Source organism: Engystomops pustulosus, chromosome 2, assembly GCF_040894005.1.
Source record: "Engystomops pustulosus chromosome 2, aEngPut4.maternal, whole genome shotgun sequence".
Taxonomy (NCBI): domain Eukaryota; kingdom Metazoa; phylum Chordata; class Amphibia; order Anura; family Leptodactylidae; genus Engystomops; species Engystomops pustulosus.
The window spans coordinates 156,138,920-156,166,018 of record NC_092412.1 but is presented as its reverse complement, the minus strand read 5'-3'; the positions used below and the strand labels follow the sequence as shown (position 1 = coordinate 156,166,018).

Sequence of the window (27,099 nt, the reverse complement as noted above, 5' to 3'; positions counted from 1 at the left end):
AAAGAAGATGGTTTGGAAAGGGAGGTTGATTGTCCTAAACACGCTTATGTTCTTGATCTGTAAGATGTGTCATGAAGGATGCTAGTGAAATATTGTCAACTTTACCCATAGGCCTCCAGGGCTGGTGCCAGCACTGTGCATACCTGGGCAAGTGCCGGGGCCCAGAACTGCTGGGGCCCCCATAAGGCTGTGTATAAGGAATCCATGGGTAGAGGGGGCTGTATCTAATGAATCTATAGCGTGTGAGGGGGCTTATATAAAATTACCATGAGGGGTTGTTTGGTATGATAAGCTATGGAATATTTAATGCTGCCACGTGAGTTCACTGCAAAGGGCCCCACTGAAGCGCTGTCACCAATGGGCCTACTGAAACCTGGAGCCAACCCTGCCCACCTCCTCCAGGACATGTACATATACAAAAATGGAAAAAACAGAAATATTCATTATGCTTTTGTTGCCAAGAAGACCCAACATTGTGACTAACTCCTTAAATGCTGCATGTATTTTCATTCTGTATGTCACACTGTCTGTGCCAATAATCATAATTGGAGTAACCCACAAAAAAAAAAATGATTTCCTTTGAACCAACTCTCTAACAAAGTAATGGTCCATTATGTTGCGGAAAAAATCCCCTTATTTGTAACCTTTCATTTTGTGGACCACTGTAATTCTTACTAGTTTGGTGGGCGGCTAATAGGAGAGCAATATCCAAGTGAGGCTGTTCACTAGGAGCATTGGAATATCAATTCTTAGGAATCCCTAATTAGGGATAGAGTTATATAACGCAAGTTGAAGTTTGGATCATTTTCCCTTTTAAAAAAAGTTTCAAAAGATGGGCTATTTATGTGTACGACTAAAATGTCCCTTAAAGGATCTCTAAAAAGCATCATAGTCACTCAAAGGCCCACAAGTAAAAGGCACCCTTGTGTCTGGCTATCACATGCAATTACCAAGAACATTTACATTACATTTCAGTGGGACATTATGACCCAGATATTTGAAAACTAGTGCAAGATAATCCAATAGTGGCACTTGCTTTCAGTAAATCTGGTGTTTCAGGATGTGCACAGAGTTGCACCTTCTTTTTTGGTGCACATCATGCTACATGTAGCTTCATGCTACAGAATTGAGAAAGTTTGCACAGTTCAGTAATTGTGAAAACTCTGGCTAAGCACTACCATGACCCTTTAGGTGCACAGTGTCAGATTTCTAAAGTGTCAGATTAAGTACAAACATGACACAAAATTGGTGCAAACACTTCATAAATACATTTGGAAGCTCCAAAGACATTGGGGCACATTTACTAAAGGCTTTGCACCACACTTTTGTCAGACTGTGCACAGTTTTCATTGCTAAAATGGCTTGCACAGGTATTTAAGAAGTGTCTGTGACACTATTGTGTTGCACACAACCATTTTGTGGCACAGCTGCGCAGGTCTCCATGCGTGCCGTCAGGCAGTCCGACTGATTCGGACTGAGCGCTGTATTTAACTTGCAAATTGTGTCACACGCCCTATGTTAAAGATGCACCACAAAAAAGATGGTGAACTCTGTCCGGCCAGTGCTGGGAAGCAACAGATTCATGATTTCTGGCGCACAATCTTAGTGCATTTTCTGACTTTCTAAGTAAATGTGCCCCATTCTTTTTAGTGCTAAGATAGACCAAAACAAAAACTGTGGCAGATACAATTATATATCTTGTCCTGTATATTCAGCTGTGGGATTCTGCAGCAACAGGACTGACCACAGAAAAGGATTCCATCTGTTTCATTTGACATTTTTTGGAATTTATATATTTTTTTCATGTTTCTAGAGAAAATAGTTCTGACATCCATCTGCTGCTGGCAGATTCCAGTGTATACCTCAGGCTCTGAAACCGTCGCAATGAGGTTTAATGATCTTGGTAAAACTGGTTTAGAGGGTGAGGTGGCTTTAGGGACAGAGAACCAACGTAAAGGCACTCCTCTGGAATGTAATAATTTCTTGACATAATGTTCATGACGTATGAGAATACCCTTTTGCTCTAAACATTCCTAGTAAGTCACGCTGTCACAATTAAAATATCTATATACATTTAACCACATGTATAAATTTATAAGAAACCAGTTTCAGTTACTTCCAGAATAGTTGACTATAAAGTTATCATGTATTTAAGGAACAAATGGCCAGATGTATCAGAGTGGTTCCATTTTTGCGCCTAAATGAGGCACATTGTTGCGGCTGAATTATCACAAACTACAACCATCTGTGATAAGTTGAGTTGATGCCTCTTATTAAAGGGTTTGTCCGAGAGTTGTGAAAAAAAAAGGTGGCCGGAGAGGGCTGAATAAAGATCTACTTACCTTCCGGCTTCCTTACCTTCTGGGCTGCTGTCGTTCCGGTCCGGGCGCCATGTAAACAAACATGGCCGCCAGTTCAGTGCTGGTTTCAGCTTTCGGCCAGACCTGACAACCTTCCGGCTCCCATACACAATGCTGTGAATAGGGACTGATAGGCGTTGCCGACCACGACCGCCTGGAAGCTGAATCCAGCACTGCTCTGGCGACCATGTATGTTTACATGGTGCCCAGACCAGAGCGACAGCAGCACGGGACCCGGGAGAGCACCGGAAAGTAAGTAGATCTTTATTTTTTTAAGCAACCCCCTCCGGCCACCTTTACTTATTTTTTCACAACTCTCGGACAACCCCTTTAATCATTTTTGAGTCTTGGCATGACTTTGCGACTGAACTTAATGAACCTAAATGAAATGCCCCCAGCAGTGCTCCCCCCAATAAATGTCCACAGCAATCCCCCCCCCCAATAAAATGTTCACAGCAGAGGTCCCTTAAAATGCCCCCGAGTGCTCTTCCCATAAAAATGTCCACAACAGACGCCCCCTTAATTGCCCCTACCTGTGCTCCCTATAATGAAATGCCCCAACTAGTGCTCCTCCCACCAATAAAATGTCCCCATCAGTGCTCATACCTTATGAAATGCCCCCAGCAGTGCTCCCCCTATAATGAAATGCCCCCAGAAGTGCTCCCCCTATAATGAAATGCCTGAAGCAGTTCTAACCCATCAATAAAATGCCCCCAACAGTGCTCCCCCCTTATGAAATGCCCCCAACAGTGCTGCCCCATAAATGAAATGCCCCCAACAGTACTCCCTCCACAAATGAAATGTACACTTACCTCTAGCGCTCCTCTTCACCCCTCTCCTCTGACTTCTTCTGTTCTAAGCTTCCCGGCAGAAACATGTCTATACTCTCTGTCCGTGCACACGCACTATGAGGCGGCCATCATAGCATAGGTGCACGCAGGCGGACGGCATAGAGGTGGAAGTCGAGTACTGAAGAAGCCAGGCCCGCGGGTTGAAAAGGAGCGCCGGAGGTAACTTCTTTTTTCTTTTTCAGGTTTAAGTTTTTGGCTGCGGCTTGGTTGTTGTTAACTGTTGCTCTATAGTACCAAGAATCGTCCTTTTGGTATCTTATTACAGCTAAGAATCTCATCTTTTAAATCAGGAGAAGCACAAGAGATATACAGGCCATTAGAGGAATTTAAATCTTTTTCTGCAACTGGTATACCCAATTATATATTTAACTGCTTGTATTTCCAGTTCTGTAATACACAAGAAATAAGTGACTCTTTTAGTGAATTTACACATGACTTTCCACCAGTTTTTTAAATCAAACAGAAAAGTTTCAACATAAACATGGTATGATGTTAGTTGAGTCCCTTTAAGAAAACGGAGACTGGTAGAGCCCACATTCTCTATACAGCCCAGGGCCACTGACCGTAATGGCAGTGGTTTCATATTTCTTCTAATTTTGCAATAGGTGTACATTTCAAATGCACAACAGAGACAACATCATCATTCTTGTTTGATTCTCTACAGTGGCCCACATTTATTAAAGTGCTGCAGTTTTCTGTCTGAATTTGCTCTGAAAAGAATATGCAAACTGCTTGCACAAGTATTTATAAAGTTTTGTGTCGCAGCTGCACTATGTCCAACAAGGCAGAAAAAAATGTGCTCCTAAAGGTGTTAGTGCTTAATAGGACTGTGCGCCCAATTCTGTACAATGTGTGCCAAAATTATGCTTGCGCCACAATTCTGCATCATGAACAAAGTGCACAAAAAAAGGTTCATTCTGCCAAAGCAGTGCGGGGGGCGCCAGATTCTTGAGGACTGCGAGACACATTTCATGAGTCTTTCACACACTGCACCCTCTACAGGCAAACTTCACATAGTGCAGTTTGCACTTTTTTTGATAAATGTGGGCCAGTGGGGCAGATGGATTATCGTATATGCGCCAAAAAAGTGTTGGGAACTCATGGGGTTTTTTTTGCCACAAAATTGTTGTGGATCATTTATAATGCGTTTGTGCCAGAAAGAACAGATGTTTCTGACTATTCGGACTCATCCATCTTTTCTTTTTGCGCAAGTGGGCGTGGTCTATATTTACCACATCATCCGCACACATTTATGTTGAGTTTGTCATCTTGTTCTGCGCAACTTTTAGCGCAGAACAGACAAGGAAAAATTGAAGAGAGGAGGGCGCTACCCCGCGCCGGCTCCCTCGCTGCTGCCGGTGACTTTTCACATGTGAAAAGTTGCCGGCTGCATTCATTTCCATGCCAGCTAGGGCTTGACATAGATTAACCCTGACCCTGCCCAATACATCAAGCGGCTGAAGCAGATAGTCTCCACAGAATTATTTTCTTCATGAATCTGGCGCCCCCCTGCACTGCTCAAACAGTGTGCACCAACCTTTTTGGTGGGACACAATTCTGTTGGACACTGCATGATAGATGTGGCACACAGTCTGACTGTACACCAGAACACCCCTTTCAGTGCAGAATTTTGTCTTGCATTGGATAAAGTGCACCCGTAACACAAATGTATCGCAGACACTTTATAAATACATGAGCAAGCAGTTTGCACTGAAAAGAATGTGCACAAGACAAAAAACTGGTGTAGGGGCTTTAATAAATGTGGGCCATTGCCTATAGCAAAAGAGACATACATTTTTGGAAGGGTCCTCTAAATATTCCAATAAAAGTGTATTTCAATAAAATTTTAAAATATATGGCAAAATACGCCTTATACTGTCTTTGGACAGCTCCTTAGCAAGTGGTAAATTCATACAGTAATTATACATTTGGGAGTATAAAATAAAATACATTTCCTTTAGCGACTAAAATAACCAAAGCTGGAATGAAAAAATATTCAAAAGTCATAATAATAATGATCAGCTTTATTATATATTTTTACTGTATGTAAAATATGTCTGTACAATCACAATTTATACAGTTAAAAGTCTCTTTTAGATGCCACTCATTTAAGGAGAATTTAACATGCCTTGGTCGGATGCCTCCAGTCTATGCCAACTATCACCCTCATCCACAAAGCTTTGCATAAGGCCACGCTTCCTTAACTCTCCTCTCTCATCTCAATCTCCAAGCCCATGCTCTTCGAACTGCCAGTTATCTTAGATTATTCTCTTACTTAATTCGAACATCCCACTCCCGGCTTCAGGACCAAGCATCACCAATTCTCTGGATTGCCCTACCATAGACGATCAGACTGAGACCCAACATCCAAAGCTTCAAACGTGCCCTAAAAATCCATCTCTTCAGGCAAGCCTATCTAATTCTAACTGCATGAAACATTCTCTTTTCACTAACCAACTCTGTGAAGTCTATGTTAGTCTATCCTAGTGTAACCAACCCTGTGTCTATCCTACAAGCACAAGATACCAGTATACAGGCAACTTTGCAGTCCTATTCCCGTTAGACTCTGTATTTAAGATGACAGTTGATGGCTGGTTGATGCTGCATTATTATTTAAACTACACCTCACCTCATGAAAGTACACTTTAAAAAAAATAAATACAAGATTGCAATGATTACATTGTAGTGTTTATCAGATCAAGGGTAACCTTTCATTCTTATTTCAAAACTAATACCATTATGGCATAGTTGCTCCCCCCTCCCAATTCTACCTCAACTTGTCAACAAAGAAAAGCCCTTAATAATCTATGTGAATTACAGAATTTATGGCTTTTGGAAGACAGGAAGTAAAGAAAAATTTAAAATGGTCATGCCAGGAAGTGATTAATCACATTTCTTACATAGCTTGACAATGATATGCAGTACTCAGATCTTTAAATACGTTAAGCCGTTGACTCTTTTTGTTGCAGTGACAAGAGAAAAACTTGTGTGTAGGAGTGGATAGGGTTACTTTCAGAGAAGATGAGCCTTTAGCTACAAGATCAGCTGTTATAAAATAGAAGCCTTTATGTGGGATGGAGCTGTGCCTGCAACATATGTGTGGGGTTAGGTCACCTGTTTTGAGGTAAAAGTAATGCTCATCACTTGCATATAGTAAGGAAGGGGTAATGGAGGGCCCAAAGTAATTAAAGTGTGTACGTACCCATGCTTAAATTGCATCTTACATGCTTGGTGAAAGTTGGATACAGTGTTACAGAGCTCGGTGATACCATGACTCCCCAAAAGGTGTATAAATTTATTAAAGGGAATCTGGAAGCAAAACAGCAGATCCCTTGGATGTCTCATAATTTCTCTGTGACAAACTGAGGTTTCTTTGCCTATGTACAGCTACCTCTCCTTAGCTAATGTATAAGATGTATATTTAAGATATCTTTAGCATTAACCTTTTATTCATACAATATATATGTACTGTCAAAGTCAATTTCTGCAAGATACACACTAAACCAAAAAAAATCATACACAATGTTTATAAAGCTATACCCATAATAAGTACAATACCATTTTGAGAAACATATAATAATAAAAGTAGCCTTTGCTGGATTTTGGTCAAAGTTCATAGTTGTTCTGACAGCAAATACAGTCTGATCTTCCAATCACTATCTTCAACACTATGCAGATTTAGCTTGCTAAGACTTGAGTAAAACCAGTGACTATAAAAGAAAAAGAAAGATATAAAAACGTTAAAAGTCAACAAAAACAGTAAAATTTAAACAGCATAACAGTATAATAAAATACTATACAAAACCTGTCACCAGGTACTCCAGCAAACCACACAAAGTACTTTGTACATGTTCCACTGATGCCTCGATCTTTGGGATTAGAGAAACCATTCTTCCCAAAAAAACTTTTATGGAGGTCTATTCCAGGCATGGATAAACTATCACGTCTGCTCACTGACGGTGTCAGCCGAATTAGCAGTGTCAGATAACCAGCTTGACTACCTCCATGATTAGAGCTGAAGACATCAATGAAAGTCTATTTAGGGTATAGAGGCTTCATTTGAACATGTATAAAGACATCTAAAGGGTACTGTTTATGGTTTGTGTGGGGGGGGGGGGATTTCTGGTGACAGGTCCTATAATATTTAGAGGGGATGAATTAACAGTATTAGTTTATATAGAGTGAAAGTAATATTAGGGAATGTGATGGGAATGTGATATTTGTAAGATGGATATTTAGGGCATGTTTGAAGCTTTGGAATTTGTGCATTGGTGTGGGATATGGCATTCCAGAGGATTGGTGCAGATAAGTAGAAATCATAAAGACATTAGTTGGAGGTGGGGTTTAAGAAGTGAACAATAAGTATGAGTCCGGCTGCTGCATCATGAATATATAATAGGGTGTTACAGTAATTGAGATGAGAGTGAATCAGAGCAACAATTTGATTTTTAGAGTTTTCTATGTTCAGGAAAAGGTGGATTTTGCAAACCCAATCTTGGGACACAGTCAACAATGGAGATGTTAGGGTTCGGTCAATAAGTACATGGTGGAAAGACAAGAATTTCAGTTTTTTTAGAAAGAACATTAAGAGAAAGATTAAGAAGAGATAGTACTTAATGTTGCAGATAGCAGACAGAGAATTACTGCTATTCTGGAAATAGGCAGAGATGATGTTATGTAAAAAAGTATAGTATGTAAATATAGTATGGTATATATAGTATAGTAATATAGTATGGATTATGTAAAAAAGTATAGTATACTTGGGTTATGTAAAAAAGTATATATTTGGATATTATCAGCATAAAGATAGTACTGAAGCTGATTCTGCTGTTGGTTTGCCCAATGTGTAGAGGGGAGAAAATAGGAACTGACTGAGACTAAGCCCTGAGGAACCCCTGCAATAAAATAGAGGAAAATAGAGAGCAAGATAAAGAAAACAATACACTGAAAGTGGTCAGAGAAATGGGAAGAAAACCAAGAGAGAGCAGTTCCCTTAAGGGAGTAAAACTGCCTGAATAGTGATGAGCGGGTTGTTCGTAATACAGGTTCATCTGAATATTGGGGGAAAATTAGATTTTAGACACGGATTTGATCACGAACTGGAACCTGAACATGAACCCCATTGAAATCAATGGGGTCCCAAATTTAAAACCCAAAAGTGCCTGTAAAATGTGGATAGTAATATTTCATATAAAAAAGTTAAAATTTTGGCACAAATAAACATTCACAACATAGGCAAAAGTTTAGAAGGGGGTCGCAGAAGAATTTTGTGCGACTTCTATTAAAATGAGCGGCATGGTGGCTGAGTGGGTAGCACTTCTGCCTTGCAGCGCTGGGGTCCTGGGTTCGAATCCCACCCAGGTCAACATCTGCAAAGAGTTTGTATGTTCTCTCCATGGGTTTCCTCCGGGTAATATGGTTTCCTCCCACACTCCAAAACATACTGGTAGGTTGCTTAGATGGTGAGCCCCATGAGGATAGGGAACAATTTGACATGCTTTATGAAGCACTGCGTAATCTGTAGGTGCTATGTAAATAAAGAATTATTGTTATTATTATTATTATTATTAAAAGGAACGAAAAAGAAGACTTGTCATTTTTGGGCGCACAGTAAAAGCCATAAAAACCAAGTGTCAGGATTCAGGGTTACTGGACCCACTGAACCACCACGGATGACGTAAGCCAACGTAAGTGGCACCCAGTTCTCACCAGAGCCTGCCGCAAAGTGGGTTGAAATTGCTGCGGTGTGGTACCACCAGGTCGCTCCACAGGCATGACTTGGCGGTGGTGGCCAAGGCAAGGTACAGAGGTCAGAGGCAGAGCAGGAGGTAAGGGCGGGCAGCAGAGCATCATAGTCAGGATGAAACCAGGGTCACATCAGGAAATCTCAATATTAGCAAGGAGCAAACAGGAGCAAGCTTTCTCAATGGCCTGAGGCACAAAGATCTGGCAGGGCATAAGGGAAGAGGCAGGCTATTTATTAAGTTGACATGTGGCCAGCGCCAATTAGCGGTGCACTGGCCCTTTAAATCTTGCAGAGCTGGCAGTGTGCGCACAAGGTGGCGGGGACGCCCAGGAGCAGCCGCTGGATCGTGGGAATGTGAGTGACACTGCTAGCATGGAGGGGCACACAGAGGAGCACGGGTGCACCTGTGACCCAAGACATGGGTCGCAGGGGCACCCATGACACCAACCCCACAAGAAAATGTTGCAATTTGTTTTTTCACCGAATTCACTGCATTTGGAATTTTTTCCAGCTTCAACAGTACATGGCATGGAATATTAAATACCATCACAATGAAGTGCATTTTGTTACACAGACGCCACTACACAGTGCTTTACATGAAAAGGGGGAGTGAAAAAATTAAACAAAAAAGGGCCTGGTTGTTAAGGTGTAAGCAGTCATGCATACTGTACATTCTCCATTTTTTACTTCATTGCAGATTAACAATATACAGCAAAAATAATTAAAATAAGAATGAGTCATACCGTTTTACATCTTCATGTCTCTACAGTTTCATGCATAAAAACATTTCTGGCAGGTTCTAATAACTTTTTGCTTAGTACATCAAAGTGTTTAGGGTGTTGTTCTCCACCAAAGGGTGTGCATCAGTCTACATCACAGCTGTATTGTTTAAACCTCGAAAGATGTTGTTATTTGTATGCACATTTCATAATGATTTTAAGTCCTTAATAGCCACCCATACAGGTTTCTACAGGTTTTTCCCCAGTAATTACGGGGTGCTTATCAGTGGCGTAGCTAGGAGTGGCAGGGCCCCATAGCTGGCTTTGGCATGGGGCCCCCCCTTACCACTTAATGCAGAAGCCATAAACCGTATACACCAGTGATGGGCAACCTTTTGAGCTTGGCGTGTCAAAATTTGCCAAAAAACCGAGCATAACTCGGGTGGTGTGTCACCTTGACAAAAAAACCCATAATTTTATGATATTTATAGTTTAAATAACAAATATGTATATTATTTAACTTCTAGGGTACTTAAACCCTAGGAATGTGTGATTGATACAACCATATACTGCCATACTACAGTCTGGCAGTATATGGGGATTTTCCACATCTGTTACTATTTGCAAAGTGCACAATGTAATAGATTGGTTACAATCAGACACGTGTGGAAATGCTTAGTAACTTGTGAACTTTCAGTCATGAAAGTTCTCAGGTTATATAGCGAGGGCACAGGCGCCGCTGACCGCATCTCCTTCATGCCCTCTTGGCGTGGAGAAGGTGTGAGGAGCAAAATAATCGCAATGTCTGGTACACAAGCCCAGATGACTGTCTTCTATCATACAGTGCACTGACCTTACTCACTGTATGATAGGAGTGGTTGTCCTCCCTGGTCCCTGCTGTAGAGCTGGTGAGTGTAGAGGTGGCAGAGGTACACTGACCTTACACCATGTATGATGGGAGTGGTTGTCCTCCCTGGTCCCTGCTGTGGAGCTGGTGAGTGCAGAGGTGGCAGAGGTACACTGACCTTACACCATGTATGATGGGAGTGGTTGTCCTCCCTGGTCCCTGCTGTGGAGCTGGTGAGTGTAGAGGTGGCAGAGGTACACTGACCTTACACCATGTATGATGGGAGTGGTTGTCCTCCCTGGTCCCTGCTGTGGAGCTGGTGAGTGCAGAGGTGGCAGAGGTACACTGACCTTACACCATGTATGATGGGAGTGGCTGTCCTCCCTGGTCTCTGCTGTGGAGCTGGTGAGTGTAGACGTGGCAGAGGTACACTGACCTTACACCATGTATGATGGGAGTGGTTGTCCTCCCTGGTCTCTGCTGTGGAGCTGGTGAGTGTAGAGGTGGCAGAGGTACACTGACCTTACACCATGTATGATGGGAGTGGTTGTCCTCCCTGGTCTCTGCTGTGGAGCTGGTGAGTGTAGAGGTGGCAGAGGTACACTGACCTTACACCATGTATGATGGGAGTTGTTGTCCTCCCTGGTCTCTGCTGAGCTGGTCAGTGTAGAGGTGGCAGCTCTTAGGACATCACACAAGGAAGCAGCAGCCATGTAGCCTCTGACTGAGCTGTGGAGGGGGGAGGGTGGCAGCAATCAGGAGCAGCAGAAGAGTCTCCATGGGCTTATGGCCGGGTCACCTCTCCTGCTGTGCCCCGTGATGACACCCGAGGCACAGCTCACACAGTGGGAGGAAAAGGAGGGGAGACAAGTACTAGCTGCAGAGGAGTCTCCTATGGCCGGGTCACCTCCCCTGCTGTGCCCCGTTCTGATACCTAGAGACACGAGGCACAGCTCACACAGGGGGGAGGGCCGGCCCGGGGGAGGAGGAGGGGGAGTGCTGACAGTCTCTCAGCCTCCTCTACTGCACCTGGCCGTGTAGGACAAAACTTAAAGGGGTATTCTCGTCTGGTCATTAACATTCAGTTTGATTAATCTGCCATTAATAAACATTTCTTCAATTAGATGGTATTAAAAAAAATGTTCCTGTGTGAAGATAATTTTCCATAAATGTAGCCATGTCGTCCCTTAGAAACGATATAGCTTCCTTGGATACGGCCACCTCTGCTGGAGTGATTGCACAAATAAACAAAAGGTTATTGTATATAAAATGTCCTGGAGTTACTGCATGTCCCCCAGCCGTCCTGTGGTAATGATTGCTGAATCCTGGTAGTCCGGTAGGACCCTATAGCGCAAGTCTGGCCACCGCTGCCAGAGTGTGACGTGGTCGTATCCGAGGAAGCTATCTCGTTTCTAAGGGACAACATGGCTACATTTATGAGAAATTATCTTCACACAGGATCATTTTTTTTAATAACATCCAATTGAAGAAATGTTTATATATGGCAGATTAATGAAACTGAATGTGAATGCCGAGACGAGAATACCCCTTTAACTCTGGGGAGGCCGCGTGTCAGTGAAAATGGCTACGCGTGTCAGCACTGACATGCGTGTCATAGGTTCGCCATCACTGACATAAGCATATCTATTTCCTGTGGCTCACTTCTTGGTGCATTGGACAGATTGTAGAAAAAGAAAAGAGAAGTAAAATTAAAATGGATAAAAGTATAAAAAAGTTAATTGTTCTTAAATTCTATTACAGGAATATATTATTAGTATTTACATATAGTACTCTAAGATCTGTGCCAACATTGTCTTCTGTCCGCAGAAGACAGCTTTGAATACATTGATTCTCTACTGTGTTTTTTCTGTGTGTGAACTTGTTGCTACAGTTGATGCAGTGTTGGTATTGATTGGGCCAGAGCCCTCAGCCCTATTCAGCAAGGGTTACAGCTGCTGTGGGCGGTGTCCAGGAACTCCTTTAATTACCTACCCAGTCCCTTTACACCTTGATAGTTCTACTAGTACCCATACTCGTTCCCTGTGTTTTTGTGTTTTTACTTGCTATTCTGTGTATCCAACCTCTGCTACGTTTACTAGGCCTCTATCCAGTGATACAGTTCTGTGCCTTAACTGCCATCTAGTTTTTGTCTGCTTCTGTCTGACTCTGCTTATTTGTCTGTATCTCTGTTTGTCTGTCCTTCTGTGTCCTAGTTTGTATACTGGTCCAGCTCTGACTTCTTGTTACCTGTTGGCTCCACTATCTAGCAGTTGAAAGGCAAAGTAAATTTTCACTGTCACCTTGCAAGGTCTCTTAGGGTCTGTTAGTTAGGCTTCTGATAGCAGGTTTGTCCTTATCAGGGCAGGTTATCTACTTTAGGCAGTTGGAAGCCTCCAGAAACATCGCCGGGGGAGTTTGCCATCTCTTACCAAGTCTGATTGTGATTGCACTGCTTTCCCATTTCATTTAAAAATTGGATGCCATAAGTTGTCCATTTTCATGTAAGATTTTCTCATATTGATATATTTGCCTGATATATTAAGGGTTAGTAAATTACTTTCTGGTCTAACAGTTTTTTTTCACAATAGTGATATTTTTTGAGTATGGAAAAGTTATACAATTTTCCAATATTCTTTCTGAATCAATTCCTCACAGGGTTTCTAGATCTCTACTTGTTGTCATTCTATAGAAAGCTTCCAGGTTTATCAGAACCGTGTAAAACTAATGGTTCGTGCAGCTGGGTGTCCATCACATCACCATGAATGGATTTCCATCATCTGGAATTAAATAGAGAAGCTTTATATAGCAGGACAGCAAGCAGAGATCTAGAAAATTGTGAGGAATTAATACAGAAAGTATATTGGAAAATTGTATAACTTTTCCTTACACAAGCCATATCAAATATTTGCTGAAATTGGACAAGGGCAGGCTGTGCTAAGGCATCATAGTGATGAAGCTTCAGCTACAAGCTGCCTTTCTATTGGTTGCCCCAGATGCCTTCCAGGACCAGGAGTTGGGCCCACTGTCCGCTGTAACATTGGCTGTTCAGCAGCTCCAGTGCTAGAAATTCTCTCTGCCTGGCTGCTCAGTGCAACGGGGTCAGTACAATTAACCCATTCTTTACCTGCTCACTGGAGCAGAGCCTGGAGTCTCTCATCTTCCGCCTGCACTGTGTGAAGACAAGGAGGTGGGCCCACTGTGCAATCAAGTGGGCACATGTCCACTGTAACATTGGCTGTTCAGCAGCTCCAGTGCTGGAAATTCTCTCTGCCTGGCTGCTCAGTGCAACGGGGTCAGTACAATTAGCCCATTCTTTACCTGCTCGCTGGAGCAGAGCCTGGAGTCTCTCATTTTCCGCCTGCTTTATATGAAGATGAGAGACTCCTTCACTCTCCAGCTGATTCTGCTGTCTGCTTTCAGTCCCACTGCTCCCAAAGTTAGAAATCTGACAGTCCTGCTGGGGTTACTGAATGTGTCTGCTCTCAATCGCAGGAGCAAGTCCAGACCTAGCGAAACCGATACAGGGGTATCACAGATGCAGGAAGCACTGCATCAACGTTCTGCATAGTATATGGGGAGGAGCCAAGAGATGTCGGGGCCCACCGGTGGTTTCCCTGGTCCCATCCGATGCTGACATCAACATTGATCTAACTTGTTGGGAGAGAATTTTGCTAGCCTGGACAGGAGAAAGTAGCTTCTTAACTGCAGCTTACAGAGAGTTGCAATATGATTTGCAGAGTACAGTGTTTTACAAAGCCAATGCATGCTAATTGCATGCTCCCAACTATCACTAGAAGAGATATATAGGCAGATGGTGTGGCATGTTGGAACGTGCCACACCATCTGCCCATATATCTCTTCTAGCGATAGTACTTTACAATATTAATGAAGGAAGATAAAGAAAAGTCGTTGTTGTTAATCTGAATGGTGACACACTTTCATCTGAGGATTCTGAGGACTGGTGCTGTTCATCGAAAAAATACTAATTACTGGAGGAAGAAAAAACTATTGGGAGCTCCGGTCATAGTGAAAATTCTTTTTCTCTATCTTTCTGTTTATAAACATGTATAGTAATATGTACATTTTAATTATGTAGATTCTAGTTAACCAAGATAATTATAACCTTATATATTTTCCAATTTCTTCTCTTACATTTATCATAAGTCTTTCCATGTTAAGTTTCATAGTCCCTGCTATAGAATTTGTAATATATGTACCTAAAAGCCTATAGCCTATACCTATTCTATAAGGTTTAGCACTGTTCACCCGAAAATCATCCTTAAAAAGACACTTCAGTGAAAAGTGTCCATTTATCGTCCTCTCTGGAAGAAAGACAAGTCTTTTTAGATCTGATGTCCCTGTTGAGGAACAGGAAAATGAGGGCACTGTTTCAAAATTACATTTACATCCATGTTCTAAGTCACAATATTTCCCACCCTGGTTGGCCTGTCCTTCAATTTACATTTTCTATTAACTGGTTAAAAAAGATTTGGAAAAGATATCAGAGAGTATTGTAGTGAAATCTATCAAGACCCCTGTATGATCCTAGCAAACAAGGAAATTGAAGGATGTTGTTATAGAACCAGCCTACAAAGGTGAGAATGATGTTCTCTGGTCTTCTAAGATGTATGCAAAGAAGGCTTTTCATCATTTGAACATGAGAAATTGTTATTTGAGATTGGATATGCACTCTACTATACTCCACCATTAGCAAAGGGTCTGAAAGTTGAGTTTCCAGTAAAACCGACACTTTATTTACTAGCTAAAGTCCATAAACATTCAAGTAGTCGGACGTGTGCACCTATTGAGGCAATCACAGCTCCCCTTTAAAATATTCATGAGCACTGTTTAAATGAAAGCTGAGCTGTGATTGGTTGCCATGGGCAACTAGAAATATTCTGACTTTCAGACAGCTCGATAAATATGCCCCAGTGTGTCTAGCATCGGAGGACTATGCAAAAAGGTTTGTAAATTTGTGGACTTTTATCTACAACAATGTGTTGAAATACTTCCTCTTTTTGTCAAGGATACATTTTTCTCTATACAGCATCTGGTTATTTTATTTATCTATATGTGATTTTTTTCAAAATAAAATGTGACCGTTATAAGATATATGGGTCAATGCTTCGTGAGTTCTTTTTTTTGTTTGAAGTCAGAGTAAAACCTAGCATTACCCAGACCATCCCTGAAAGCGGCGGAACAACATGTGCGGGAACTGAAATCAGGCATAAGGAGGTAGTGATACATAGGCTTAAGGATAAAGCGAGAACATGGCAAGGGGTGTGTTCAGTTCAGTGTGTTCGGTGTTACGGATAATTGCCAGTGCTTCCATTGCCCAGATGTGTTCTGGTGACATCCACTGAAACACGTGAGATTCATTTTCATATTTATAAAAGCCTTTTTTTCTACAAAAAAGATAGCAGAATTGTGAACCTCAGATCCTGCATCAGGATGGCCTGAGGAATCTACCACAGAAGCTGCTTTAGTAAGTATGATCTAGACATTAGATTTCCTTTAAAGTTGTTTTCCCACAAATCACAGTTAGTTCCTATCCGCAGGATAGGGCCTAACTTGCTGACCATCCTGCTCCATACATCTCAATGGAGGAAATTGCCAGGCACAGCAGCGACGAGGGGTCCTTGTTTTCGTGATCTGTGGGGGTCTCATGACTGAGACCTCTACCCATCAGCAAATTAGGCCCTATCCTGTGGTTCATTCATGATAAAATCCCTTTAATGTGTCAAATGTTCATCACTGTATATTTTATTTTTTACACTGCCTTCTACATGTGTTAATGTTTGTGCTATACTGCATCTAGTGGATATTTACAGGTGCAAGAGAAATACAGAGCACACTTTTAGGGGGGTCAAGCACACTTTGTTGATGCTGTAGATTTATGGTGTACGTCAGTTCACAAACTCCTATTAAGCACTAACACGCCCCTATAGGTACACATTTTTTCTTTCTTGTTAAACATAGTGCAGCCATGATACAAAGCTGGTGCAGACACTTTGTAAATACATGTGCAAGCGGTTTATATGTTCTTTTCAGTACGAAGCCAGACAGAAAACTGGCACTAACACTATTATACATGTGGCCTCTATGTTTCCTTTAACACCATTCTTCTGCATGATCTGATACCAGAGGTTGTCTGGGGCTTTGTTGGACCGCAACAGCAGATGTGCATTGCCATAATAATGGGACGAAGCAAGACGTAGGTAGTAAAAGAGGGAGGGATGTCACAAAAAGGATATTGTGTGTCAGATGCAGGAAACTTAAAAGTGGGAACAAAATTCAAGGATTCAATAACAATGATGCTAGAATGTGAGGCAAGAACTTTTGCAGTTAGACCACAGATCTGCTTTTGAAAAGGATTGGTAGGGTCATACAGTATGTCAGACCCTATATAGCAGAACACCATTTGTGAAGATTGCTTTCAATTATGAATGCAAGACAAAACAGCAACATATTCTATCATTCTATTTCATTGGACCTTTCCTAAAATATAGCATGATCCGTTTTTATTCTCTTTAAAAATTATTTTAATATTATAACCAATAAATATATACAAATATACATAAGTAAGTACATGTCCAATCCATTCCTATAACCACAGGGAGAGTGTTTTTCCATAAATTCACATATTGCACATAGCAGGATATGTTTCTTCTTCAACCCTGACTTTATAAATTCTTTCCTTATATAACAGAATATAATTTATTAGTTTTCTCCATGTGCAGTGTAAACAGAGGAACCTATTCTTTCACCTGTATCTTAGAGAATATTCACAAAAACATAAAAAAGGAATTGTGTTCTTCAGTTTTTCCTCACTAAGTAAATGTACTGTATACATGTAGATGGAGCGTGCCACAGACAGATTTTTGCGTGTCTGCAGCCCAAGGGTGCCCAAACAGTACATCCTACCAGTGGTAAACACATGGGGATTACCACTTTTTCCCTGCTATATTACCAATAAACAGTTCAGAAGTAGCCTGACTATAAAATAAAGACTATATTGTGTGACAAGAGTTTACTGTATGCTCAAGTCATGTTGGACAAGATGGCATATACCCAGGAAGATGTGGCTGAATGTTAATGTTAATTTTCAAATTAATTATACAAGTGTGCACTTCGGTTGCTTTCATGCTACTTACCAAGCATACCTAATGATTTCAATCTCCGGCTTTCCTCCACATCTTCGTTTTGTTGATTGCCATCTGCATCATCTATAATATTTGGTGAGTCTAGAGTAATTGATAATTGTTTCTCTCTTTCATCTGAAGATGTGTGAATTTTACTCTCTGTATTTACTAATTCCTTGTCTTCATCTTTACTCTCAGTAACTGTAACCAACTCCTCTGACAACTGGGTCAGATTCAGTGTGTCACTCGGTTGGCATGCCTCACCATTCAGATAATTTGATGGTTGAGCCTCAATGCTTTTTCCTCGATTATTTGGAATGTCTGCATCAGACAAGTTTTTGCATGAACAAGCTATTTCTGTTTCCTCCATTTTTAAACAATTTTCAGGTGACTTCCTGTCTTTATCCATGAGACCCATAGCTTGCCTGGAGGCAACAGCTAACCTCAGCTCTTCCAGTTCATCAGCTGCAGCCTTTACATGATCTTCAAGCATATAAATGACTGCCTTCTGGTGTTCTACAGTATGCTGAAGAAGCTGTATCTCCTTCTCTCCTTCAGAGGATAAACCTAATAGAGATTCAATAACCCATTCACCTATATCTTTGGTTTCAGGGGAGGCTTGGACTGCAACATCTTTGTTTTCTTGCTTAGATCTGTAATAAAACACACAATCTTCCACACTAACGTCGTCCCCAACTGCAACTGACTTGCGTGTCTTCTCTTTCACTGGGGGTAATTTACCAAATAGTTTCTCACCAACCATTTTCTTGCCCCCTAAATTTCTATCTGTATCGCTTAACTTCTCTGTGAGTCGTTTAAGCTCTGCTATTTTACTTGTTTTATGTCCTGTAGGTTCCACATTACTTTGCTGCTCACATTTAACTCCTACTTTACTGATTTTGTCCTTTTCATCCAATGTGCATTCAGTGACAGTTGTCTGGTCATTCTTAACCACACAGTTTTTTTGTTTCTCCAGATCATAAGTCAGCTGCTTGTTCTCTCTTTCCAGGATTGAAATCTTCATCTGTAATGCAGGAATGACCTGTATCTGTTCTTCTAGATCTTTCAATCGCTTTAATGAAGCAGCCATCTGCTCACGAATATATTGAAGATGAGCTGGAGAAATGTTTGCAGAGGGAGTACTTCTTCCAGAATTTAAAGGGCTTTTAACAGAGCCTGTGCAATTTTGAATATCTCCACTTTTGTTCTGGTAAACAGATAATGTTGTTTGGGTAAGGTTTGGTGAACTTCTAGTTTTGCTAAGATTCGAAGACTGGTGAGATCTATCCTGCATTTCTACATAGTGTAAATTTAGTTGTTCTTGTTGAAGCCTTCTGCTAGTCTCTTCCAGTGTTCTCTCAATTCGTAAATTGTTTGGACACGTTTTTGGTGGTGGAGGTGGAAGCAGTTTAAAAATGGGAGTTGATGATAATGGATTAGACTTCCGTAAAGTCAAAGTTTCTTTACAGTTTGAGGAATTGGTTTCTGTTCTACCATCTGCGAAAAATACTGAATCTGACATACCATCCTCACTTAAGTCCAAAGATTCAGTTGAAACCCAAGCACATGTTTGGCTTGATAGACTTCTTAAAGATGATGTGGAACGTCGTGGCATCCTTGGTTTTCGACTGACTTGCAATTTCTTTAAGGTTTGACCACTCTGAATATCATCAACGTATTTTAAGAAATCCAAATCCAACTGAAAACCATATGGAGTTTCAACAGCGTATGACATTTTCTCATTTTCACTTTGGTTGCTGTACAAAAAGGGACCTCCTAGGTCTGTGAAAATTGAATCACAAAATGATTAATATTAAAATGTTAATAATAGGATACCATAATACCATTGTATCCTTGAAGTTCTGTGTCCCTGAATATTTTTTTGTTTTGCTGGATATAAGAAATAATGATGGGGTACTGATTATGTATGTAACTTGATGTTGGTGCAGATGCTTCAATTTGAGGTGGCTATATATATATTCTTAATTAAGGAGTACAATATGTATTCTTTTTAGTTGTTCTACAAGGGACTCTATACCGGAAGTGTCTGTGGTACTTTCCTAACATCCTCTACACTGCTACTGTAATACATCGACTACTCATATCAGATCTTTTATTAATCTGTGTCTGACAGAAATCTGTTGTAATTTGCATAAGAAATCTTTCTGTGGTGACCTGCTCAACATGTATCAAGGGTTTAAGATCCTTGCTTAATCAGAGTTTGTTATGTAAAAGGCGAAACTAAAAAAAGGGTGCACACGCCCTGAGGAGTGCAGGATGTGCCAGATAAATGAAAACAGTGACTCACATTTATTAAAGCCCCTGCACCAGTTTTTTGTCTGACTTTGCAAGTCATTTTCAGTGAAAGCTGCTTGCACACATATTTATAAAGTTTCTGCAACACATTTGTGTAGTGGCTGAACTTCACCCATCGCAACACAAAATTCTACACTGAAAGGAGCATTCTGGTGCATAGTCAGACCATGCACCACATTTATCATGGAGTGTCTGATAGAATTGTGTCACACGCCCTATGTTAAAGGTGCACCAAAATAAGTTGGTGCACACTGTCGGAGCAGGGCAGAGAGCGTCAGATTATGAAGAATATACACCACAATTCATTAACCTGATGGACCCTGCACGCTACGCAAACTACATCTAGTGAGATTGGCCTCTGTACTGAAAAATCTGGGCCACTGTTTTTACTTTTTGTAAATTAAGTGTTGTGAGCCAGCACTCACCCAATCACGGAAAATGCAAACAGGATGTCAACAAATAGCACATGTATCCAGACTAATTTGAGGTGTTTGTACAATCTGCAAGTGTTTCACTGATAGTTCCTCCCCAGATATCATCTTAATGCATTGCCCTGCACAAAACTATGGGTAAGTGCTTGGGTAAGTATTTCCGCTGATCAGATGAGTGTGACCCATGCTGATATTGTGTTACAAAGTTATGACTGTTGAGATGTCTAAAATGTTGTTCCACATGAACAACTAAAGTGGGGAATAGATGCATCCTACAACATGATAAATCTACCTCATAAGACTGCATTAAATGGATAGGCAAGGTAAACTCCAGACATATGTTTCCTATACCTATTCTATTTTGTTTTTAGGAAGAACTAGTATTTGAATTACCTGGAAGATTGTTTCGTAGATGAACCGACTCGGTCATTCTGATGGTTGACAAATCGCAAGCACGGTAAACCTGGTATAAAGACATACTAACATTCAGAAGAGAGTTCAAACCATATTTAACATACACACACATGAGGTGTAATATTCATTTACATGATACATGATTCATTTACACTGATTAAAATACATCAAATAAACTAAATAAATGCCTGATGGCTACTATAATGACACTAATAAGGACCCACAGAGACTTTGTGTGCTACAGTATGGTGCCTTTGCATGCAGCAAAACCATATGCATGGATCATATTATACAAACTAAAGCAAGCAGTCCTACTATGTTTTCCTTTAACCCTTTAACGACCTGGCCTTTTTTTGTTTTTCCATTTCTAATTTTCACTCACCACCTTCAAAAATCTAAAATTTATACATAAAGAGCTCTGTGATGGCTTGTTTTCTGCGTAACAAATTGCACTTTTTTTTATTTTGCCATCTTCTGGCATCAATAGCTTTTTCATACTTTGGTTTACAGAGCTGTGGATGGTGTAAATTTTTGCGACTTTTGATGACGTTTTCATTTCTATCATTTTTAAGACTCTATGACCTTTTGATCATGTTTTAATATTTTTCAAAATGGCAAAAAAGTGCGATTTTTGAATTTGGGCACTATTTTCCGTTACGGGGTTAAATGCAGTTAAATGCATTATCATATTTTGATAGATTGGGCATTTTAGGACGTGGCGATACCTAATGTGTTTATGATTTTTACTGTTTATTTATATCAGTTCTAGGGAAAGGGGGGTGATTTTATAATCAGTTTTTTCTAGGGAAATAGGGGGGGATTTTTTTTTCTTTTTTTTTACTACCATATACTGCCATACTACATTATGGCAGTGTATAGGGATTTTCCTTCTCTTTCCTTACAATGTGCTGATTGTACATTTTAATGATAGGGTTAACATGAGTCACCCTCGGGTCTTCGGTAGACCTGGGACTGTCATGGCTAGCACCAATCGCGGGTGTTACCGAAAAGTGTTTGCTGCAATATGCAGCAAAGACTTACCAGCTATGGAGAGGGCTCAGCCCTGAGACCTCTCCATCCCTCAGTACCCGACGCACGCTGTACTATTACGACGCACATTGGTAAGGGGTTAAAGGGAACCTGTCACTAGGAATGTCATTTTTAGCTGGTGACAGGTTCCAATAGCCTATGCTATGCTGATTTTAATGTCTTTGTAAGCATTTGCAGGCTCGCTTTAATTTAGATACTGGATGACCTGCTTTATATCTGCCTTTTTATAGCTGCTTTGTAATCAAACAGGATGTGTTAAAATACAGTGAAATATTCAGGCAGCCTTTTATAGAGCAGAAGGAGCTGAACAGATTGATATATAAAAAGTTCCAGTCATCTTTTCATTGGGGTGGTCCTATCTGTTATTTATAAATGAATGAATGAATGTGAAGAAATGCTGATAACTGACGCCCCCCCCCCCCACGATTAGATGAGTACTTTAAAGTGGAAACAGAGCAGTGATATAAATGACTAAATTGAAAGAATGAATCTTTTCCTAAAAAAGCATACAATACTTGAAACGGTTCATCTCATCTGCTCTGTAACATCCTGCTTGCAGATAAGACTGCATTTTATGGTATGAGGTTACATTTAAATGTTTATTTATTAATTAAAATTGATTTATTTAAATTTCAGATGATGACAATAATAATTTTGGGCCCATATGATTTAATTGGTCGTTAACAATAAGTAACATTTTAACAACCACTCTGTCCTCATCCTGCTACACTGCACCTATCTTGGGTTGGGATTATTGGCATTAGATCAAGAGAAAATTGTATACTTATTACTACACCTATTTCTAAAAAAAATTACATCTATTTTTTAAAAAATATTCTTTTTTTTAAATATAAAGTTATGTTTCAACAAAAACTTGCATGCAGATTTTTTTACTGATGATACTCAAAGGAATATTTGTTACACAAACAGCACTCTTTATGATATGGATCTACAAAATACAGGACTGATACAGATGATCAATGCTATGTAGTTATATTATGTTTTCATTCACTGGTCATATGACTGTGCCTAGTCATAGCAACTGTACATGTCATATTAATGTAATCTGCAGGTCTGATGGTGAGGTTTTTCAATGATGTAGATATGACAGTTTATTATCATAAACCTATGGCTAATAAGAGTGCAGACAAAGAAAACAGTAAATTCCACAACAGGACAATACTGTAAAAAACATATACAGATGGGTTCAAATATCTATACAGGTAGTCCCCAGGTTATGTATAAGATAGGTTCTTTAGGTTTGTTCTTAAGATGAATTTATATTTTATAATTGTAACTCTAGACAATTTTTTTTTTGTCCCGGTGAAAATTGGGGGTTTCAAAATTATGTGCTGTCATGGGAGCAAGGATAATCAATAAAGCTTCATTACAGACACCTTATAGCTGATCATTACAGCCTGGGACTATAGTAAAGCATCTAGTGAGCTTTACCAGAGGGCATAGTGGTAAGAGAGGTCTGTCTGTAACTAGGGGTCATCTGTTAATAGGGTTTCCTTAAGTAGGGGACGGTCTGTATATCCATTAATAATAAAACAAAACAGAAAATTAAAGCAATTTACATCCATGTAATTAATAAATCCCTGACCTCATAGTGTAATAATAAACTAAAAAGGCCACAGATTAACTGAAGCCATCCACCTACCTTTTCACTACAGTGAATCCTAAGGTAGCATTTAGCTGTTGATTATGGATACTTTTTCACAGATTTGCAGAGGTGTCTGAGAACATGGTCAGAAAGAATACGTAAAGTAGAAATGAAACTTGTAAAAACATCTGTTGTCACAAGAAATGTGATTTCCTGAGGATAGGCCAGTTCTGGGAAGCAGTCTTTCCTTTGGAAAACTATTCATTGTTGTCCAGCTAGAACATCATTCCAGAAAGTCAGGAATATGCAGCCAGTTTCCTGACACCAGCTGTAGGATCATAAATGTTTTTCAATAATATTATCCTTGAATCCACGTATGCTTCCTTATTTCTTAATGCCTGTTTTTAAAAATAAGGAAACAAATAAGGTCAATAAATTAAAAAACAGCAGAGAAACTCCTTTGGTTAATTTACATATTTTGTAAAATACTATTTTTGAGCATTACATTTGATAGAAAACACACTACAAGACTGAACTGGATGTAAGTGTTAGGGGTCTACCATCAGTGATCCTTTCCTTTAACCCCTTCCTGCTGAGGCTCATTTTCGTTTTTGCATTTTCATTTTTTACTCACTACCTTCAAAAATAACTTTTTTATTTTTCCATATTTATCTTTTTTTCCATATAAAGATCTGTGTAAGGGATTATTTTCTGCGTAACAAATTGCACTTTATAGTGACGGTATTTAATATTCCATGCCATGTATTGGGAAGCGTGAAAAAATTTCAAATGTAGTAAAAAAAAACGCGAAAAAACGTGTTTAATGCCTTGAGCCCCAAATGACATGTATCCGTTATTCTTTGGTTAGGTGCGATAACAAATTTTTATAGGTTTTATAATGTTTTCATACATTTACAAAAATTCAATCCTCCTGTACAAAAAAAATTCTTCATTTTGCCATCTTCTGGCGCTAATAACTTTTTCTAACTTCAGTGTACAGAGCTGTATAAGGAGTCATTTTTTGCAACTTTTGATGATGTTTTCAATCCTATGATTTGTAGGACTTTACAGCCTTTTGATCATTTTTATAGAATTTTTTATATTTTTCAAAATGACAAAAAAGTGGTATTTTTTTTTATTTTAGGCTCTATTTTCTGTTACAGGCTTAAACGCCATGAATAGCCGTTTATATATTTTGATAGATCGGACATTTTGGGAAGCGGTGATACCTAACATGTTTATGATTTTTACTTTTTATTTACATTTTTATAGGGAAAGTTATAGGGAAAGGGGGTGTGATCTGAATTTTTCTTTTTTTTTTTATTTAAAAAAAACATTTTTTTCACTATTTCTGAGCCCTCTCCATACCCACGCAGCCGGTACGTGACATAATGCTAAGTCACATGTAAGGGGTTAAATGGGAGAACTATAGGGGCTGCTTACTGTGTTTCATCCATAGTTTCCCTATAACAGTGTCTATATTAACACCTACATAACAGTGTGCCAACCTCAAATACCCCCATAAGAGTGAGACATCCACAGATCCTCCTGCAGAAAAGTGTATCATTTTCAGATCCCCATCCTAGCAGCACTGCACCCACAGATCCCCTCCATAACAGTGTATAAGCAACAGATCTCTCATCCAAAACAGGGCAATATCCACAGATATCCCCCCCCCAACGGCAGTGAGTCATCTGCATATTACCTGTGCTTTTTTATAGGTATGATTCCCGCAATCACCTGTCCAATGCCAAACACCTGTCCACCCCCACCCCCCCCTCAATGTTCGCCTCAAAAATGTTCTTACTTTTAATCTGTTCCAAGGGATATTTTTTACTTTAATAAGGTTATTAAGGGTTCCAGTGTTTTTGACACTAAATAAGTTTTATATATGCACTATTCTTTCTGCCAATAAGTATTACTGTATTGCTTATACATGAAATGTAACAAAGTTCAGCACTGATTTTAGAAAATCTTCTTTCCATTTAATGTATATTATCTCACATAGTATATGCATAAATTGCTTGACATATGGCATGTTCGTCTTTTCAAAGTCTTTACTTCCATCTATTTTTGTTAACGTTCCTCATTTTATTTTGGTTCATTAGTTACTTCCCTTCTCCACCCTACTGAGCAATTTCCTCTACAGTTACAATGACTGTCTAACATTTGTTGGATTCCTTAATATTATCTATTTTAGTGACCGTGTTACAAGAAGAAAAACATATATTGGCTAATGGGGAGAACTTGCACTGGTTATAATGAAAGTTCTCTCATAGACTTTTATATTTTTCTAGAAAAAAAATAAAAAAAACATATTGAAACGTTACACCGATTTGGAATGATTGTAAACAAAATTCTAAATTAAACAATACAATAAATTGAGTTCCAGATTTCTTTAAACATCAAAGATAGGTTAGTATCATGTTTGAGCACCATCATGTAGTGAAGTGACATGTATTTCTCATACTATTGATAAATGAATCTATAGCATGATGGAAAAAAGGACAGGGAACATCCAGAGGTGCTGCTTCCATACAAGATTCCATTATTGTAGATACAATCTGATACGCTCTGATATTCTGGTGTCACTCCTGATGAAGGTTTGTTTACTGGAGAAAAAATGCATTGTGTATCTAAAATATAGATATCTTCCATGGAAGCAGCCCCTGGATATTCCATTGCATCATGCCCCAGATCCATTTATACAAAACTTTCATATATCTCTTTAGAGCAAAGTGCTTTTTTCCCACCTAATTTAGATCTTATCATTCTCCCTTGTTTCCTCACATAGAACCTCTACAGAGAAGAGAGAAGTGAACAGAAGCAGTCATGTCTCTACCCATCAGCACAAAGAGAGCTGCGCAACACTAGACTGCACGAAAGCTTCCTGAAAAATGAAAAAAACACAAGTCATACAATGTCCAGAAGTTGTTATAGTCCTCAGGTGCACACACTGGACGTCCTGCATTGTTAGGTAAAAGGTGGGGTACACCATACAATATTGACCTGGCCTTTTTTATCTTCAGGACCAACAATATTGTATTTCATATTTTTGTCACTATACTCATCATTAACAGACTAAATTTTGGGGACCAAAAATAAATAAATCACAAATTACACACTAAAGAGATTTTAATGATTATCTCACTCCTCCACATTACTTTACATGTTTAGAAACCAATTGGACCAATATTTGATAGTACGCTCCAAACTACGCTAAAAATATTATGTGTGTTCTAAACATTATACCAAACAATCTTGCATAATAAAAAGACAAAATGTACCACTTTTTCTATACTTTATTCTTAAAAGCACCACATTTTTATGTTACAGTCCATATACAGTACCTGTATGCGAGCTTGTTTTTTGCAGTACAGGATGTCATTTTTTTTTTTTTACCACAGTGTTTAAATAACATTTTAACTGCTGATGCTGGCAACGCACACAAAGATATGCTTAAACATATCTTTAGACCTGGCACCTATTGTGGTTTTGTGTGGTCAGGGCTGCCAACAGATTCCTTTTAAGACCTTTCCTGAACCTTCGTCATGACTATAAAGATAATATTACATAAGCTCCTAGTGAAAAGTCACTGTAGTCAAGATCTAAGGTTC

At 39.6% G+C, this 27,099-nt stretch overlaps 1 protein-coding gene and 1 long non-coding RNA gene across 3 annotated transcripts; one reads left to right on the top strand and one right to left on the bottom strand.

Moving 5' to 3' along the window:
* Positions 1 to 5,214: 5,214 nt before the first annotated feature.
* On the bottom strand, positions 5,215 to 23,727 carry LOC140118764 (KN motif and ankyrin repeat domains 1-like). Of its 2 annotated transcripts, none has more exons than XM_072137069.1 (4): positions 23,540 to 23,727; positions 20,806 to 20,875; positions 17,687 to 19,447; positions 5,215 to 6,921 (listed from the first exon to the last, which is right to left on the bottom strand). In XM_072137069.1, the coding sequence occupies exons 2-4, from the start codon at positions 20,840 to 20,842 to the stop codon at positions 6,890 to 6,892; spliced, it is 1,830 nt and encodes a 609-aa protein (XP_071993170.1). In that variant the 5' UTR covers positions 20,843 to 20,875; positions 23,540 to 23,727; the 3' UTR covers positions 5,215 to 6,889. The 2 variants fall into 2 exon arrangements, with proteins under 2 accessions (XP_071993170.1, XP_071993169.1); XM_072137068.1 differs by having other exon boundaries at positions 17,678 to 19,447; positions 23,540 to 23,726.
* LOC140118765 (uncharacterized) lies at positions 20,475 to 26,740 on the top strand. Its single transcript, XR_011853257.1, has 3 exons — positions 20,475 to 20,562; positions 20,784 to 20,869; positions 26,277 to 26,740. It is a non-coding gene; the product is annotated as an uncharacterized lncRNA (long non-coding RNA).
* The last annotated feature ends 359 nt before the right edge of the window (positions 26,741 to 27,099 follow it).

Excerpts from the sequence above, each read along its gene's own strand:
- LOC140118764 (XM_072137068.1), bottom strand. The coding sequence starts at position 20,842 with ATGACCGAGTCGGTTCATCTACGAAACAATCTTCCAG. Across the intron at positions 19,448-20,805 it reads TCTACGAAACAATCTTCCAG|ACCTAGGAGGTCCCTTTTTG; the intron begins GTAATTCAAATA and ends CAATTTTCACAG. Across the intron at positions 6,922-17,677 it reads GAAATCATTAGGTATGCTTG|TCACTGGTTTTACTCAAGTC; the intron begins GTAAGTAGCATG and ends TTTCTTTTATAG.